The 19,809-nt window shown below is 35.1% G+C and overlaps 1 protein-coding gene across 1 annotated transcript; it reads right to left on the minus strand.

Annotated features, from left to right (window-relative positions):
• Positions 1-10,172: 10,172 nt before the first annotated feature.
• Positions 10,173-16,350, minus strand: LOC132369966 (olfactory receptor 10AG1). Its single transcript, XM_059929685.1, has 3 exons — positions 16,072-16,350; positions 12,683-12,854; positions 10,173-11,338 (listed from the first exon to the last, which is right to left on the minus strand). Exon 3 carries the CDS (start codon positions 11,336-11,338, stop codon positions 10,400-10,402), a length of 939 nt encoding a protein of 312 aa, XP_059785668.1. The 5' UTR covers positions 12,683-12,854; positions 16,072-16,350; the 3' UTR covers positions 10,173-10,399.
• Between the last annotated feature and the right edge of the window lie 3,459 nt (positions 16,351-19,809).

Raw genomic sequence — 19,809 nt, forward strand, 5'->3', positions numbered from 1 at the left:
AAACATGTACACCATCTTCCATCAAAATGTACCTAGTATTATTGAGAGCAAGTGTATAAAATCAAACTGGAGATAGGAAATAAAAATCTATAATTGGTGACTCCAATTCAGAAGCCTAATTTCTTTATGAGAAGTCTTTAAAGATTAAAATGAAAACATACCAATACCTCTTTAGTATTTTCAGATTCATTTACCATAGAACTTAATTTTAACAAACAAGGGATCCATTTGGTATTAGTAGGATGCAAAACCCTTTTAATAAAGTCCATTTACCATCTTACTACTTAGTTATATACAATTAATTTTTATGAGATATCCCCAGATTTAATACATGCAAACAACTTAAATACATGCTTGACACATAGTCACCACTTAATAAATGTTAGTATTTAAAATGATTATGATAGTGAGGTTGCAGAGGTTGGTAATCTTTGGTATATTGGCCCATTATATTACAAAGTACTTTGTAATTTGTCATTTGATAATATAATAATGAGAGTCAGAAAAGTAAAAAGGCTACCTGAATAAGTGTTTTGAAATTAAACAAAAATAACAATAAAGGATTCCTTTTTAAATTTTCTGAAATGAGTGTTCTTTGGCTGATGCTAAATATAAATAGATACATTTAAAACTAAATTTGGCATTGGACAAAAATGATTCATGTTTACCTGTTTGGATTAAAGTTAAATATAATACTTACCTTTATTGATTGAGTCGAAAAACAGAGGATAAGAAAATTATTTTTTTTGGGCAGTTAGGAAATTCACTTTTATTTGATACAAAGTTTAACCACCCTCTGAAATATCTACTATCTTCATAACAAATAGTGATCCTTAAATAGGAAATATTCTTACCCTCGGGGTCAACTCATTCCCCAGGTCACTTTCTAATTGAACTAAACCCTTCTGCCTGCCACTCAAGGAGTTTGGTACAACAAACAAAAACATATCTGGCCATACCATTCCTTCTCTAAATTCTCTACCTCTCTCACTGTATTTTGTGATTATTAAGAAATATAAGCGGGCTTCCCGGGTGGCGCAGTGGTTGAGAATCTGCCTGCCAATGCAGGGGACACAGGTTCGAGCCCTGGTCTGGGAAGATCCCACATGCCGCGGAGCAACTAAACCCGTGCGCCACAGCTACTGAGCCTGCGCGTCTGGAGCCTGTGCTCCTCAACAACAGAGGCCGCGACAGTGAGAGGTCCGCGCACCGCGATGAAGAGTGGCCCCTGCTTGCCACAACTAGAGAAAGCCCTCGCACAGAAACGAAGACCCAACACAGCCAAAATAAAAGAAATATAAGCGTTGTAAAATCAGAAATTTATGATTACATATTAATTTTATAAAGTAAAGATGTTCTAAAGAAGATGCAAATGTACATACAATGTCTTAAATTAAAGAGAAGTTTATTTTTCTGTCATTAAATATTCTGTAGTAAGAAATCTAGGACTGTGGGGGGCAGTTCTGTCACCTTCAGCGTAACTCTTCCATCTTCACCTCCACAGGAGCTAAGTAGTCCTCACCACCTTCCAGACTACAGAAAGGGGGTGGGGGAAAAGGAGAGCACGCACTTGCTCTTTTTTAGATGTACAAACTGCAAACAGCAATTTCTAGGCATATCTCTCATGACAACATTAGTTATAAGATCACACCAAGCTAGAAGAGAGGATGGAAATATTTCTAGCTGTACTGCCATGTGACCAGCTAAGACCCCCTATTTCTATCATTAACTACCCTCCATTGTCACAACCTGACATTCCAAGTAGTTACTGTATTGATTTCCCAGCCAAGGATGTCCTCAGGTTAATTGCGGCTCCTCTCAGTGTAGTGACTATAAATAGAAGAATTTTTCTGTAGCACCCCCTACACACAAACACACATAGACACACACTCACAAAATACAATGGAGGAGAATATTAGATTTAACTATAGGAAGCATGAATAGATTTATACTTTTATAAAGATTAATAATTAAAGAGAGAGAAAAACATATTTTAGAAACATTATGCCCATGCATTGAAAGCTATTCAAGGGTTATATATTTATGCACCAATTTTGTGATCTATTTTATTTTATTTATTTTATTATTTCGTGATTTATTTTATTTTAATTCTAATCATTGAAACCATTATGTGTAGCATGATCTCATTTTTGTTTAAATTTGCATTTTGATAATGGCTAATGATAGTGACCACCTTTTATGTGATTATTTGACTTCTGTTTATATGCTTTAGTAAAGTATCTAATTAAAAGTTTTATGCATTTGATAATTAGGTGATTTCTTTTCTTCCTGTTGATTTTCAGGAGTTCTTTGTATAGTGTGTGTGTGTGTATATATATATATATATATATATATATATATATATATATATATATAAATAAATATAAATATATTTTTTTTTGGAAATATTTTCAAATATTTGTGATTTTCAAAATATTTCCCCTTTTGTCTTGTATTTTATATTTGTCAAGACAATTAGGACAACTTATTCTTCCTTTAGAGACCATTTGTAAATATTTTGCTGACTTTATTTTAATGATAAAATTTTAGTTGTAGGAACTTATTATTATGACTGTATGAATGTTCAAAGGAAAAATAGATTGAAACATAAGCACAGATCAGTAGTACAGATACAGGTATTATTAATCATATCTCTTGAAATCATTTTCATCTTTGGGATACTATTTCAAATAATGGTGAAGGGATCATATTCTTTTTCTAAAAATTTAATTTAATTAATTTATTTTTATATGGCAGGTTCTTATTAGTTATCTATTTTATACATATTAGGGTATATATAGGGGTCATATTCTTTGTAAGTCAAGTTATAAGGAAATCTGCAAAGCCTGCAGAGTTAACAGTGCTTTTTATTGTCAGAATTATACAGCAGCAGCAGCAAAGTTAATGACAAAGTGAAATGTTACTTAGCATGTAATATAATTGTATAAAAACTGCTTTCAGATCATCAAATGTCTAGCTGTGGTATATCATAATTATGAAAGCCACACCTACAGAAACATGCAACTCTTTTCTTTGAAATATCAATAGGTCATTCTAAGACCCTTCTTACTACGTTCCCATTGACACTTGGAGTATATCAAATTCTTGAAAAGAGCTAATGAAATGTGTCTGTATTCACAGCTGTCTATACCCACAGAAGTTCATACATCAGATGAAAGTGTGTTGAGTACATGCATAGCAAAGGAAAGCACCCTTGGAACGCCCAAAGTGTTCAGTCATAACATACTCATTAAAATACCAAAACGTGCATTACTCAGAATCATTTCCTACTGCAAAAGAACTTCTGCACCAGCTGAAAAGACACTAAAGAGGTATTATCCATCACCACCAAACATTGTGAAACATTAATATATTGTTATTCTCTCCTTTTGAATCATATACAAGCCTGTGCAATAAAACACATTTATTGACTTCACACAGCAAAATTTCTGGTGGGATGGTGTGAATAGTCCTGTGCTTTTAAAATAAAGACATCAGATGGCCAGGTTTCTTACATCTTCCTCCTTTTCCATTCCTAGATATGACTGCTGCAAACTTCCAGGAACAAAAGGAAGTGGAAGCAAAGGACAGAGCACTTGATGTCTACATTCATCTCATTAGCAGGAACTGAGTCACCTCCTCATACTCAGCTGGAAAGGACGCTGGGATACTGAATCTTTCAAACCCCAAACTCTCCAGTTAAACTGGTTGCGGGATAGAAGATTTAGATTGGTAAATCCTGAGCAGGTCTACAACATCTCCTACATCACTTTATGTGAATCTCTGTATAGTTTTCTCTTGCTGTTGTAGTAAATTACCACAAATTGAATGGCTTAAAGCAGCACATGTGTATTACCTTACAGCACTATACATCACAGGTCCAAAATGGGTCTCACTGACCAAAAATCAAAGTGTTGGCAGGACTGCATTTCTTTCTGTATCCTCTAGTGGGGATTCAGTTATTCTTGTTCAGTTAGATTACTGACAGAATTTAGTTCCTTGAGGTTGTCAGACTAAAGACTGATTCCTTGCTGGCAGCCAGCCAAATGTCATTCTCAGCTTCTAGAGATCATAACAGTCCTTGGCTCTTGGACCCAATAGAGTTTAGAGCCAACAATGACAAAATGAGCCCTCCTTTTCCCTGCTTCATCTGTCATAACATATCTTTGGAATACCATTCTTTCTTTCTCTTCCTCTTTTTAGTGCTTATGTGATCAGATTGGATGTATCCGGATAATCTCCCTTTCTCAATGATTTGCGACATTAATCATGTCTGTAAAGTCCATTTTGTCAAGTAATGTAGAATATTTACAGTTTCCAGGGTTTCTGGTTCGTCTCTCAGGGAGAGATGTCTGTCACAGTCTCCCAGTGAAATAGGTTGATTGGCTTCTGTGATCTTCATTTGATTGGCTCCCTAATTGCCATAAATTATTCAACGATGCATCATATAACGTTGCATCCCAGGATAAAGCTGGTTAAGTAACTTAGGAGTCAAACTCTACTTCATTCATGTTAATTGGTAGATTTTACATATTAATTTTAAAGTTCCTATATCAGGATATGAGCACCAAGAACACATTCCCTCTGACTTTTCCAAGCACTCAAGACATTGACTTATGTCCAGCTGACCAGGTCACTAATTTAGATGTGTGTTTATATTGGTATAGCTAATGGTATACTTAGATAGGCATAATACCTTTAACTTCTCACTTGCCATCCTCATGGCGTAACTCTAGACACTGCCCTTAGCAATAAAGTTTGTTTAGTGACGTGACACCTTGCATAATTTGTTGTATACTAAGAAATTTTACCATCCTCATAGCTAACCCTAACAAATTTGTCTTTGGCCATCTGGTAAAGACCTTGATAATTTCCATTCATGAGACAAAATGTTATACCTGGTAACCTCCCTTCTGTCAATAAAAAAAAAAAAAGAAAAACACTTGAACTGTAACATCTTAGAGTCACCTCTCTCTACTGAGTCTTAGTCAACCTCATGATATTGCTTGCCATATGATTTCTCTTGTCAGGTTTAAGGTGACACTTGGTCCTTGGATTTGAGTGAAAAGAAATTGTATATCTAGGACAGAGAGGATTTTGTCATTTAAATATGAAGAAATTCTAGCCTGGATTTACTTGCAAAATGATTGTTTTAAGTGTTGTTTCAGATTGTTGTTCTGATTTTTATCACCATAATTATATTTTCATTGAAAAATTATTGAATAAAGATTTTTCAAAAGTGGAAGAAGACCAAAGTAAAAATGTTTGTATCAGGTACATACTTATATATCAAACATTCTCAGACAGGACTTAGAGGTAGAGTTTGGAGTAGAGACAGAGTTCATTCATAGCATTTAGGATTCAGATGGGAAAATAACATAAAATTTCATATAATTGTTTGTTTCATGGGCTTGGGAATTTGAAGAGGACCATCTTCTCTTGTCTAATCCACTGGTCCTTAGTGACATAAGGACACCACCTCCCTCACACACTCACAACTCCTGGTAACTAGGACAGACATATGAGTTGAAGATACACTAGGTCTATACTGAAACAGTAAATGGGACCCACTCATCTTAGTGGGTAAGAAGCAAGCAATAATTTATGACAATCAAGGCACCCTGTCAAATATTTGACTACTTCTTTACACTAGCAAAAAAAGCCATTCAACATGAACAGGAAAATGTTTTCAAGTAGACTTAGCATTTGAGTGGTATCTTCATGGAATGAGTCCTGTCAAAATACAAATTCACCATAATGTCAAAATAGGCACTAAATTTTGCATAGTGATATATGTTGTAGCATTGCATTATATATGATGACCTGTAGTAATTATATAATTCATATACATATATTTCATGTATACATATATATATGCATAAAATGTAGTGGAAATAATATATATAATTGTGCAATGGCCTTCTTCTCTTTTTGGTCTAAATAGTACTTTTTATCCTCACTTAGGAATGAGACTTCCTTGGTAAATTCATTTAATACGTTCATGTAATATGCAGTACATGAACATGTTATAGCAATCCATTTAGTTCCTTATCTTAAATTTCTCTCAAATTATTTTCTAGTTTTGCTGAATAGACTTCTTACAGGTTTTCTATTAGAATTACTTTTAAGGTTTTGATATGTTTGTTCCTACTTGAATAGTGTCTTTAATGCCCACTTATTTTTGTTTTTTTATATGAAAATAAATTGATTTTGTTTGTTGCCTCTGTATCCAGCACACATGTTGAATTAATGTATTACATCTAATAATTTCATTGTAGATCATGAAATATTTTCCATGTATACATTTATAACGTCTGCCAATATTCAGATTAATATCTACCTTTCCGATGCTCAAATATGTACTGTTTTCTCTTTTTTCACCGCATAGACTAGTATCACTTGTAAAATATTGAATAAAAATTCTAAGAGAGACAAGCCTTTCCTTGGTCCAAATTGCAGAAGACATGTTTCAACGTTTTTTAACTTGATTATATTTATTAGCCATATTGGTGAGATAAAGAAGGTACTTTAGTGTCATCCTTGACAGAAAATGTTCTTTAACCTCTTATTACCCAAACTAACTTAAGCACCATTCTAGTATTACAAATTCAATGTGGATCACTTTACTGTATATGATTTATTTTATAATTTTATGCTAAACTACTTTATTAATTTATCTATCTAGTAATTTAACAGTTTTTCCCCCAAGAGTATGCAAATTACATGAGAACTGGATTTTTCTTCTCTGTAATGCATCACTGTAACTACATGATATAGTAATACAAAACTATTTTAGACATTAAAACCAAACCAGTCACCACATCAATACTCTTTAGTGACTATAGTCAATGCTACATGGAAGAGAATAATCATGCAGTTGATCCCTGCCTCAATCCCTAACAGTGTATGGGATGTGATAAAGAAGTACTGTACTAAGCCACAAACATTGGATATAATTTGTTAGCGAGCACCGGAAAACTGACACAGGGCACTTCAAAATGGTTACAAAACCAACTTCCTTACCTTTCTTCCATGATTCCTCTAGATGGATAATATGCTACAGACACAACTGTCATCTGTCACTGTCATCTGAACATTATCTCCTCTGAAATGATTGCCTTAATTTTTTTTGTGTTTTTTAGATGTCTTTCCTGCTACCATGATACCTACTTAAACAAGAGAATTAGCTGGTGGATAAATTATGGCTTTATGGAAAATAAATTATTTAAACACGTATTATGGTAAAGGAAATATAGATTTTTAAAAAATTAAAAGAAAAAAAAACCTTACCCAGATTGCATCATTTCCCAACCAGTCTGACTGAAAATGGATCCAGTGGAGTGCCTGTATTTTATTTATTTATTTATTTAGAACTTCAAATTGTTTTTATTCCAATCTGAAATGATTAGCTCTAAGCAGTCCTGACATTTATCGGGTGGTTATGAAAAGAAAGCAAAATCGGTCGTGACTAAAAGGCCCGTTTCTGCATAAGTTTATCACTTGGGACAACCCCGTCAAGCAGCCCCCCTGGAGGAGAGGAGAAAAGAGGAGGCTGGCGATTCAGCGGCCACTGGGTGATCGGACCGGTCAGAGGACTGCTGGAGCTGAGCTGGTGTCCAGGTAAATGTGGCATTCATGCTAGCCATCTGTCCACAGGTCAATGGGTACACAAACTCAAAATCATTATCTCTCATGAATGAATATACAGTGACAGTCTTGTGTGTGGCCGAGGATCATTGCGCAGGAGCATGGTTGGGGAAATCAGGCATTGGGCAAAGCATCGCTAGTCTTGCAAGAGAGAACAGTAGTTGTGTGTGTGTGTGTGTGTGTGTGTGTTTTCCTTGAGACCCTCTAATATCTGAGATAAGCTTGCAAGAGTGGTGTTTCCACTTGGCACCCTTGTCTTTTCCTTGCCCAGAGCAGCGCTGATATTTTGCAGAGATAGTTTGAGGTGCGAGGTTTCTGAAGAACATGCTTTTTTTCCTCCAACGTGCCCTGTCCATCTTGCCGCCTCATTTTCGGTTTTGCTCTTGTGGGGCAGGAAGCTGTTTCACTTCCTCTTTCCCTGCATGGTGCCATGCACACTTAAAAAGTTAGAGCTTGTGATACTAGCTATATCATGCCTTTAACTGAAACAGCAACTCCCTTTTCTGTATTCATGTTTATTGCTTTCCAAGGTGAATTCATAAAAGACACACATATATAATATACATAAAAAATATCACAAGAGAAATTCCAGTTTCTCTAAACAGATATCTACCGAGCACCTACTCTAAACCAGGCACAGAGGGGAATCAGGAGATGAAGAAACTGTTTCCTGATCTTATAAACTTCACAGCTTAATGCAGAAGATGAATTTGCATATCAATAAAAATTAAATTAGAGCCAATACAGAAGTAAAATCAGCATGCTGAAGGAATCAGAGAAAGGAAGGAGCGGAGGTGGGGGAGTGATGCATTAGGCAGATTATCTGTGCAAAGCACTTGACCTGAAGACACCATTGCCTTGATTTTTGACAACTTCCTTCCAAGGTAGGAAGCATTGCCCTGTTTTGCAGATGGGAAAGGGTTAAACCACAGAAGGGTTAAATGAGAAATGCAAGGTCACATGGTAAGGAAGAGGCAGATCTGGAATTTGAACGCAAGTCTCTCTGACTTCAAAACCCAGGCTGGTAAGAATCTATGGACAGCTTATGCAGAAGATGGTGTTTGAGCTGGGACAGGCAGCAAAGGCACATTTATTCCAGAAGGAGGAGCCAGATGATTTTGGAGGCAAAGGTCTGAAGGCTTGAAAGCACATCACATCTGAGGAAGAATCAGAGGTTGGGTGTGCTGGACACAGGCCCAGTGCCAGGAAGTGTACAGGCACAATGCCAGGAGACTAGCTGCCACCCACTGTAGATGCCTGGAATGTGACACTGAGGACTCTGGGCCTGATTCTATGAGCACTGGGGACCCGCTGGAGGGGAATCTCAGAGTCCAGGACTAAGTTAGGTCCTCGTTGCAAATTCAGTCACGTCCAGAGATATCTGGACAGCTGATGGAATAGACTCAGAGGGGTTTATGTACATGTGGGACCAAGGAACCTCCCAGAATGGATGACAATGAAACTCACAGAGCCTGACCCCTCAGCTATGACCATAAGGAGTGAAGACCACCTGATAGCCCCCTAAGAATGGATGGGGCTGGAGAAGGAGCCCTTCCTGGGGGCAGATGAGGCAGGCACGTAACTCAGTTGGAGAGAACACTCAGGATTAGAGAGAGGGACCATCAAGTGCATCACAAAGTTCTGACATGTAGAGTTTTTTCTGGCCCAGACCCCTGGGCTAAAATCAGCCTTGGGGAGGGGGCTGTGATGAAGGCTGGTGGCCTTTAACACCTGGGGCACCAGAATCTCCCTGTGAATATGAAGGATTGCCTGTATTTTATTTGGAAACTTCGGAAGAAATAGAAGGCTCTTGTTTTTTTAATAATAACTTTTTTTCATTTAATAGAATGAGTCTGTCTTCTCAGGTATCATCCTTTATAACCAGGAAAACTTGGGCAAATAAATACCCCAAGCATTTTAATTTTAATTTCAACTACATGCTCAAACCAAAAGAATAAAAAATAAGTCAAGAAATCTTAAAGAATGGGTGAATCTATATGGGGACAAAATAGTTCAATCCCATACATATTGTATCTCTGAAAAGCAAACATGAATTCATATTTTTCACATTAGTAAAGACTAAAGTAACAAATTATTGAGATGCCAGTAGCATGATTTGGTTATATCAACAAAGCATGTCTACAAAGAATAATTCAGAGAGAAGCAGAGGGTAAAAAATTTATTGCCACACAGCCAAATTTGAAGTGTTGTTATGCAGAATTTCTGTTTCTAATCTTTACTTAGGTGTTCTGTAACTCATAAAGAATCAAATTGAGTTTGCTGAAAGGTAAAATATCTAAAATTATAAGCACAGAGATATTTAACAAAAGGTCTCCAAAGGCTTACCATCTTTATTATCTAAATACATTATGAAAAGAAAAAAAAGTGAATGACAGTTATCTAAAGAGGAAAGTAAAAAAAATACTCATTATGGGTTGAGGAGAAAAGGTATATTATATCAATTACAAGGTAAGTGATGATGTATTTTCCCATAAAAAGTCTCAAATCTCCAGTAAATTTTTGAACTGAATATGAGATTGGCTAAATACATAGTTTCTTATCAGCAAGACACCCTGTGGATTTCCTGATATCAGAAAATCCAGCATAAAACAATAAGCTCAGGTATGAATAAATATAATAAATCTATAGTAATGTAGAAAAAACAAACTAAACATTCATATCTGATTATACAATGGCAGAATTAAATAGGAAAACAGTAAATGAGTTCAAATCAAGCAGCTAATGCTTTACATTAAGGTAACAATTTTCTCAACGCCATCAGGACATCCTTATTCCTCAGAGTGTATATCAGGGGGTTAAACATCGGGGTGACAATGGTATAGAAAAGAGAGAAAAACTTGTCTGTTCTGGAGGAATTTTTGGATTTAGGTCGTAAATATGTAATGATTCCAGATCCAAAAAATAAAGTCACAACCATGACATGAGAGGAGCAGGTGGAGAAGGCCTTTGCTCTTCCTGTTGCCAGTGGCAACTTCAGGATGGTGGAGGTGATTTTAATGTAGGAGCCAAGAATCAACAGAAAAGGGATCATGACAAACAGCACAGCAACAGTGAAGACCATCATCTCATTCAGAAAAATGTCCCCACAGGCCAGCTTTAGTATTGGGGGGATGTCACAGAAGTAGTGATTGATCTGGTTGGACCTACAAAAGGGCAGAGAGAAAATCTGGCACGTTTGCCCTATCTCAACTGGAACTCCAGTGACCCAGCAGGCAGACACCAGCTGGACACATACCTTGTAGTTCATGACTAGAGGATAGTGCAGAGGGTTACAAATGGCCATGTAGCGGCCATAGGCCATCACTGTAAGAAGCAGGCACTCTATGTTTCCAAACATAAGGGCACAACTCATTTGTGTTGCACAAGCAGACAAGGAAATGTGCCTTTTCTGAGTCCAAAGGTTTATGAGCATTCTAGGAAGAGTGACAGACACATAACAGATTTCCAAGAAGGAAAAATTACTGAGGAAAAAATACATGGGAGTCTGGAGAGTCTGGTCGGTCCTGGTTATGAGAATGATGATGCCATTTCCCATCAGAGTTACCACATAGATAAACAGAAACATCACAAAAAGAAACATCTGGAGATTGGGAAAATCAGAAAATCCCAAAAGAACAAATTCCATCACTGAAGTGAAATTCACATCCACTTGGTCTTTTGGGGGTTCCATCTGTGAAAATAGTACAATTAGACATTTCTGTTTTGGGGCTTGTTTTGTAATTCTATTAGTTAAAGGGATTTGGGGGAAGTAGTACATAAGATTTCTATTCTCTATTAATGTTTAGCATTTTATATACTGGACTCAACACAACTGAAGTCTAATGGAGAATATGTACACTAAATTCTAAATATAAAAACATAATATCTAATTCTAGGTTTAACTTTAAATGAAAGTGATGTGTTTGAGAATTATGCGTTTTCATTTTTGATCTGCTTGTGGGCAGAACAAAATCAATCCATTTTACTCCTCATATTAACAAACAGAATTCTGAGGCAGAAACATTTGCATCCCACTTTCTCAGTGGTAGGGCACCGCCAAACTTTGTAATGTAGTTTTCAGGAATTTCTCAACTCTTCCATCAGACCTTTCCCAAGAAAAAAGCATGCCTTCCCTTCCATATCATGCAGCTATAATTCTTAACTGTTTGTGCATACACTTTATTTGAGACCATTCTGATTGCATTTATCTATCAAAATAAACATCATGGCCATCAGGCATTATAAAATAAGAACTTTTATTTATCTTATGCAAACTTGAAACTTAGGTTTGACAATGTTTTTTGACCTATTGGTTGTTTAATTAATAATGACAAACTTGAAGGAAATACATTGATGATATGATTTCTGAAACTCTGCCAAGTAAATCTATTCTCAAATGTCTTGCTATGTGCCATTGGTCATTTGCATTTAAAAATTATTAATTTAATAATATATCTAAATTGAAACACATGAAAATCAAAATTGAAAACTATAAATTATTTAAAATATGGTTAATAGACAGTTGTCAAAAATATCAAAAGCAGAGAATATATATTTTAGCTAGAGGGCATGTAAGCAAGTACATTTTAGTCTGTAATTAATGAGACATACAGAGACTCAACTTTCTCCTGTATTGAGATATACTTGGAAACTATTGGAATTTAAAAAGAAAGGTGATTAGCATATTACAGCTTTAAATAATATCTGGGGAAATGGAAAACAAAAATCATTCTAACCAAGCTACACTTGTGTTAGTAAACTGCTTGCAATAACATATTCTTGAATTGTGTTGATGTCCTCATGCTATATTATAGATGAAGAAACTAGGGTTCAAAGGTTTACATGACTAAACTAAAAAAAAAAAAAAAGTTTGCTTTGACTCCCAGGATTCATGAGCATTGTGAGAAAGGTAACGAATCCATAGTGATTTCCAAGAGGGAAAAATTGCCAAGGAAAGAATACATGGGGATCTGGGGGTCAAGACCCACTTTTGTTATTAGAATTATGGTGCTATTGCCCATCAGCATAATGATACCTGTGACTAAGGACAATCCAAATAGAAACCACTGGAGATGCGGAACATCAGCAAAGTCCAAGAGAAGAAATTCCATCAATCCAGTTAGATTTTCTTCTGGTGTTTTTGTTGTTGTTGCTGTTGTTTTCTTTTTTCTTTCTTTCTTTCTTTTTTTTTTTTTTTGGTGCTTTATCTGTAGAAAGAGGAAATTTAGCCTGTGCTTTCACTTTTCCTTCCCCAACATTTCTTGTTCTTCAGTTTGTCTCAGGATGACTAGACTGGCTTTCATGATCACTGCAATTATTTCTGATTTAAGAATGTTACTATATATGTATTTCCCACTTTCCAGTTTAGACCCCATAGGTTATCACTGTAAAATCTCCACTGAATTTCCTTTAGAGCCATTCCACATACTTTCTGAATACAGCCCAGGATAAACAATTTTTTCCCTACTCAGCACAGTCACTAGAACATCATTGACAAATGTGAAGAAGACCCAGAGCTTTGCCTTATGATCATACATTTAATTAATTTCACTTCTAGACAATCTTATCACACTTCTCTATACATTTCCCACTCAGTATCTCTATATCATAAAGTGTCTTTTCTCACACGTTTTCAACTACCTACTTGAATCCTTCATTCTCCTCTCATCGCTTGATCTTGAGCATACGTGTTCCTATTTTTCAGTTCATACTATTAGACAGTTAAAATATTGTTAGTATGATTATTGTCCTCTTGAGAATTAAATATATTTTGATAGAGTAATAAGTGGAAAGCATAAGAGGGTTTTATTCAGAAAAATTAACATGAGAACATAGACACAGATAGAAACACTAAAAGTGTTTAAACCTGGGGAAATAGGGACAGAATGGAAGGTGTTCATTACCTTTGTGTGTGTGTGGACAGAGGGACAAAAGATGCTGGCTATTTCGTATTACCCTGTGTGCTGTGTGCACCACCACTACATTTGTTGATCCTCAAAAAAAGATTCTTTATTAACCATTTCTAACCTCACTCGTCTTTAGAGATAAGGATATTGAGACTCACTGAAGGTGGATAATTTGACCAATTGCACATAGTTTTGTGATTGGAAGCCAGGGCTTTTTTTCCCCTTAGGTTCAAATTCTATTTCCTTGATAGTTTATTCATGTGATATTAAGCAATTAGAGTTACTTGCTCATTTGTGAGCATTGAATGAGATAATATTGATAAAAGTATGACCTATCAAATTTAAACATTATTTATTAGTTAGGTTATATAATTATAACTACAATTATATTACATTCTTTGTACTCTCCAGGTTTATAGCACATAACCTAGCAAAACTGTATTTAATAGGATTATTGGGTCACATGTTGGTAGTCATTATTTTCCATTCTTCCCTTTCATCAGGGCCAGGTCTAGAGTTAGGAGAGTGAAGCTCTTAGGAAAATTTCAGAGGCTCTCAGTCCTACTCAGGGCTGATCCTGCACTTGCAAGGATTTTCATGTGGGTCTTCCCTTCCGTATTTCACCCTGGGCATCTCTTGTCTTACCACTTGCCCCAGCCTGTCTTTATCTCTGCATCCTGGTGGGAATGCACATTGTCCACCAAATTTAGCATAGGTAGAGAATCATGAGTAAGGAGCACAGTCTCCCCTGGATGGACTGACTTGAATTATCATCTGCTAGTTGTGTGAGTTCCTGCAAGGTACACAATCTCTCAGGACCACAGTCCTCGCAGCTAAACGTGAGCCAGCTGTTGTTCCAACACCCGGGTTTTTCTGTGAACTAAATCATTTAATGTATGTGAAACAACTTGTAGAAGCTCTGGCACTTATAAAGGTCTATGGAAGTGCTAGTTATTATTATTACAATGAAAAACTAAGTTTTATTCTTCTGAATTTTAATCAGAGTTCTACACAACTTGAAACAATACTCTGTAATTAGCTTTTCTTTGTATCATGTGATTACTAGGGAATGGAGTGTGATTTAATGCAATCATCAAGTGTTATGAAATTCCCAAACAATTCAACTCTCAAGTTGCAAATTCTCCATGAATTTTTTGACAAAATTTTTTTTGTAATATTATCTTTACTCGGAAATCTAATACCTATAGTATGCATCACCATTAAGGCTTTAGTGTTGCAATTTGGCCAATTCATTTTGTTCACTTTTTTTTTTTAACTGGCACTAAGTTATTTGAGGGGTAAGGGCAGTGACTATTTTCCTATTTGGGATCAATAAAAACCCAAGAAAATTACAGTACACTTAATATGGTACTTAGTATTTGATGCTTTGAAGAACTAAAGCAGTAGACAGTGTTTAAATGAAATCATCACTCTTAAAAGGGAGAAAAGAACTAATACATGAGAGAATTAAAAAATCCAATCTTTATGTATCACTTTTAAGAATGGCTACATTTAATTTAAATAATTTTGTTCTTATTACATGAGTATACTCGCTTACAGTGCTAAATAAATTATAATTTCTAATTGTACAAGTCCAACTTTTTGATACTTAAATTATCAACATACACCATGAAACACGTAAGATTTGTGTATGTTATTCTCAGTAGCGGACAAAGTAGAAAAAGCAAATATTTACTCTGTGCTCTCACTAAATTGTCTATATTATACATCTTTCTTATAAATGTTTAAGTACTTATTAATTAAAGAAAATAAATCTTAGTGTTCTAATATTGCTATTTTTAAACTCAAGTCTCCATTCCCTGGAAAAATCCAAATGATTAAGGGGATATATGACAATATTCCAAATCAGTTTGATGTTGGTCATATCAACATCTCTATGTATTTCAGCTATGTCTGTATATTTAGTATAAATTAGCAAATTAAACTCTGTAATTAATTTAGAAATCACTATTGAACTGAAAATTATTTCATTATTTCATACATTTTAAATTTAAAAACATTTATTTTTACCTTTAAAATAAATGTTCCTTGAATCCCCCAAAAGTTGGAATTGTATTAACTAGATCATTTTATATTAAATCTATTTTTAAAAATATCATCAGGGCTATAATTAATTTAAAAATGCTTTTTATAATATCTTGGCTCAAAACCAAGCTTATCTCCATTATTATTTATTATACTTACACAAAATATATCAGATTCAAGTTTTTGTATTTCAAAATAATTTAATATCATTATTTAATATTTTATTTAAATATAAATTATATTTAATTGAATCAGAAATATATGGAGATGCTTTAACATGACACATTTGCTATTATATATTAAATACTAATTTTAATAAAAATTAATGAACTGAAGCTTATAAGAGTATAAAATAGTTCATATTTACCATACTTATTTGAGTTCATGCTGATTATTTTCTCACTGAAGAGGGTTTAAATATTTATAATACTTTAGCTGAAATCACTTATTTAATCAAAGACATTCAACTTACCTTTAAAATAGTCTGTTCTTTCCAGAAATGAAGGGCTCCTTTATAGTTTCTCTACACCATGGGATCTCTTCGACCAGATAACATTGCATTTCCAATTAAAAGCATCATTTGGCACTCTATGGTTTGTTTTATTTTATTTTTCCCAGCTAGCTCTCACTCTACCTATAATACTTTCACTTCAGCCTCTCCGTGGATAGAGTGCACAGCACATTTTTATTTCTTAGACTTGAATAGGACGCTGAGCAACATAACTGGAGATCATCCAAAACTGACACACACCCAATTCATGTTCTATTATGAACACTCCATAGTGAGCCTCTGTTCAATTAAACTGAGCTTGCATCACAATTTCCTGAGCACGCTTTTCTTATATTCTCCTCTAAAATAGATTTCTTAATCAGTATTCAGTGTTCTGCACATGTAATAGTTGTAAATGCCCTGATAAGAAGTACAATTTTAATCTCTAAATCTTATGTTATTGATTCCTATATGAGCACCAGGGAAATAAAAAATTAATTTTAGAACCCCTGTTAATATTAATAGGAGAAAGAGTTTTCTTTTTAATGCAGGATTTTATTACCTTTTCTCAATTTCATTTCTAGTGTGTATGCAGTGTTAAGAGAAAATAATATCAAACTTCATGTAGAACAAAATAAAATACTTGAATTTCCCAAATGAGATAATGGGAAAGATGCCAGCAACATAGTCTGTGTCTTCTGGGCTTCAATTCTGGGAAAGACAATTATTTCCAGCATTTAGTTTAAGAATGTTGGCTTAGATCCAGTTCCTTCTGTCAAAAATAGGATTTGCTTCCTGTTATTTTGTAAACAGTGGCTTCTAAGGGTTTATGATTACAAAGAGAAAATATTTCCAAGAGAAGGAACTCCGATGGTAGTGTGATAAGAGAGAGTGACTCAAAGTAATTACAAAGTATCAGGGGACACATGGCAGAGATCATGGAAGGTGAGTGAGGAGTGGGTCATGAGAGAAGCCCGCCAGGCCTGAGCTACTGCAGATGCACATCCAAAATGTAGCTATGCTGGGAAGGAGTTCTAAAGCCTCATAATTAGCCCAGTGTAGTATTATGCATGAATAGAGAGATATTCTGATACCATAGGATAGAAAATTCAGAAAAAAAGACTCAAATGTATCATCCAATACCAAGATAGCATAACAAGTTTGCAAAACATAGACTTTAAATTATTGTTATTGGCATTGCACAGTACCCTTTGAGTAAAAATTATATATTTCTATTAATATTTCATTTCACACTAAAACAGGAAAATTTCATATGATGCATAGGTTTAAATATTGTATTCAAAGTGAAATAATGAAAGCATTCTAAATTAGTTTGTATAATTTTGAAGCAAGGAAAGATTAACTTTGCCTCAAAATTAGAATTGAGGATACAAAAATTAAAAAAATCAACTACGTAAAAATAGGTAATTCTACTTAGTGAACATGCATAAAAGGTAAAGTTAAACTAGCATTGATGAAGCTGGAAAAAAATATGTCATATCTCAGCTAACCTGTTATTTTACATTATGAATAAGATGTTTTTTAACTATGAAGGAAAATCTAAAATAAAATTAGAAAAATGAGACAAACAGATTAAGGAACAGTTCACAGGAAAGGGAGGAAAATCATCCTTTAAACATATGGAGGAACACTCAGTTACATTCAAGAAAAAGGAATGAAAATTTGTACAGCATGGATGTAGTTTGTAAAACAGTCTAAGACACTTTCTCAAGCAATCTCTTACGAAAACACATTTTATACACTTGTGAGAATGCAAATGCCCAAACCCATGGAGAAGAATTGGGCACCTTCACCTATTCCTTGAATCAATAAATATGCATGGGTATGATTTTATGCAGTTTCACATTTGTCAGCATTGTTTGTACTTCTGAAAGGTGATGTCACCCATGTGTGAATGATCATGTGGACCATCTCTCTCTCTGACTTAATGAGCCTTCATTTTGATGTTGTCATCTACTTTTTATTTTTCTCCCACAGTTATCTGATTCCTTCAAAATAGGAGTTTTATAATTTAGCCAAATTTGTCTAGTGGTTTCAGAAGGTAGACTGGCTTGCTGTGACCCTGTACATCACAACCAGAAACGGAAGTTATTTCTTGATATTTTTAATGTTCCTAATTATATTCAGCTTATTTTTAAATATCTCCATTTATAAAAGGTTTCATTTATTTATCAACAGCACCGCCAGTGCTGGCAAATGGATTTTATTAGTCGATTATCTGTTTGTTTGTTTTGAAGAAAAGGGCAATTGATTTGACCAATTTGGTTGCAGGCTAAAATAGAAGCATGTCATCAAAAGAAAGAGCATTAGGTTTTTGGTTTCATTATAAATATGGTGTATTCATTAAAGAAAATTTAGACAGTAGAGGGAAAACGAAAACAACAAATCTTTCTCTCAAGTGTGACATTTTGATATATTTCTTTCATCTTTTTTAGGCATAGTTTTGTTTGATTCAAATATTATGTCCTATAGAAAAGTTTATGGTGGAGACCTTCAAGATGGCAGAGGAGTAAGATGTGGAGATCACCTTCCTCTCCACAAATACATCAGAAATACATCTACATGTGGAACAACTCCTACAGAACACCTACTGAACGCTGGCAGAAGACCTCAGACTTCCCAAAAGGAAAAGATGCCCTCAGGCGACCTACACACAGAGGCAGGACTAATCCAAAGCTGAACCCCAGGAGCTGTGTGAACAAAGAAGAGAAAGAGGAATTTCTCCCAGCAGCCTCAGGAGCAGTGGGTTAATCTCCACAATCAACTTGAAGTACCCGGAATCTGTGGAATACCTGAATAGACAATGAATCATCCCAAAATTGAGGTGGTGGACTTTGGGAGCAAGTGTAGACTTGAGGTTTGCTGGATGCGACTGACTGGATCTGGTTCTAAGTTTATATTAGTTTAGTATTTAGAGTTTATTATCATTGGTAGATTTGTTTATTGATTTGGTTGCTCCCTTCCTTTTATATATATATATATATATATATATTTCTTTTTTCTCTTTTTGTGAGTGTGTATGTGTATGATTCTTTGCGTGATTTTGTCTGTATAGTTTTACTTTTACCATTTGTCCTGGGTTCTGTGTGTCCGTTATTTATTTATTTATTTTCAGTATAGTTTTTAGTGCTTGTTATCATTGGTGGATTTGTTTTCTGGTTGGGGTACTCTCTTCTTTCTTTATTTCTTTTTATTACTATTTAAATTTTTTATTTTTAATAATTTTTTTTACTTTAATAACTATTTCTTTTTCTTTTAATTTTATTTATTTATTTATTTATTTATTTATTTATTTATTTATTTTTGGCTGTGTTGGGTCTTCGTTTCTGTGTGAGGGCTTTCTCTAGTTGTGGCAAGTGGGGGCCACTCTTCATCGCGGTGTGCGGGCCTCTCATTATCGCGGCCTCTCTTGTTGCGGAGCACAGGCTCCAGACGTGCAGGCTCAGTAGTTGCGGCCCATGGGCCCAGTCACTCCACAGCATGTGGGATCCTCCCAGACCAGGGCCCGAACCCGTGTCCCCTGCATTGGCAGGCAGACCCTCAACCACTGCGCCACCAGGGAAGCCCCACATTATTTCTTTTTATTTTCTTTCTTTCTTTCCTTCTTTCTTTCTTTTTTTCTCCTTTTCTTCTGAGCCATGTGGCTGACAGGGTCTTGGTGCTCCAGCCGGGTGTCAGGCTTGTGCCTCTGACATGGGA

This window comes from Balaenoptera ricei, chromosome 8, assembly GCF_028023285.1.
Source record: "Balaenoptera ricei isolate mBalRic1 chromosome 8, mBalRic1.hap2, whole genome shotgun sequence".
NCBI lineage: Eukaryota > Metazoa > Chordata > Mammalia > Artiodactyla > Balaenopteridae > Balaenoptera > Balaenoptera ricei.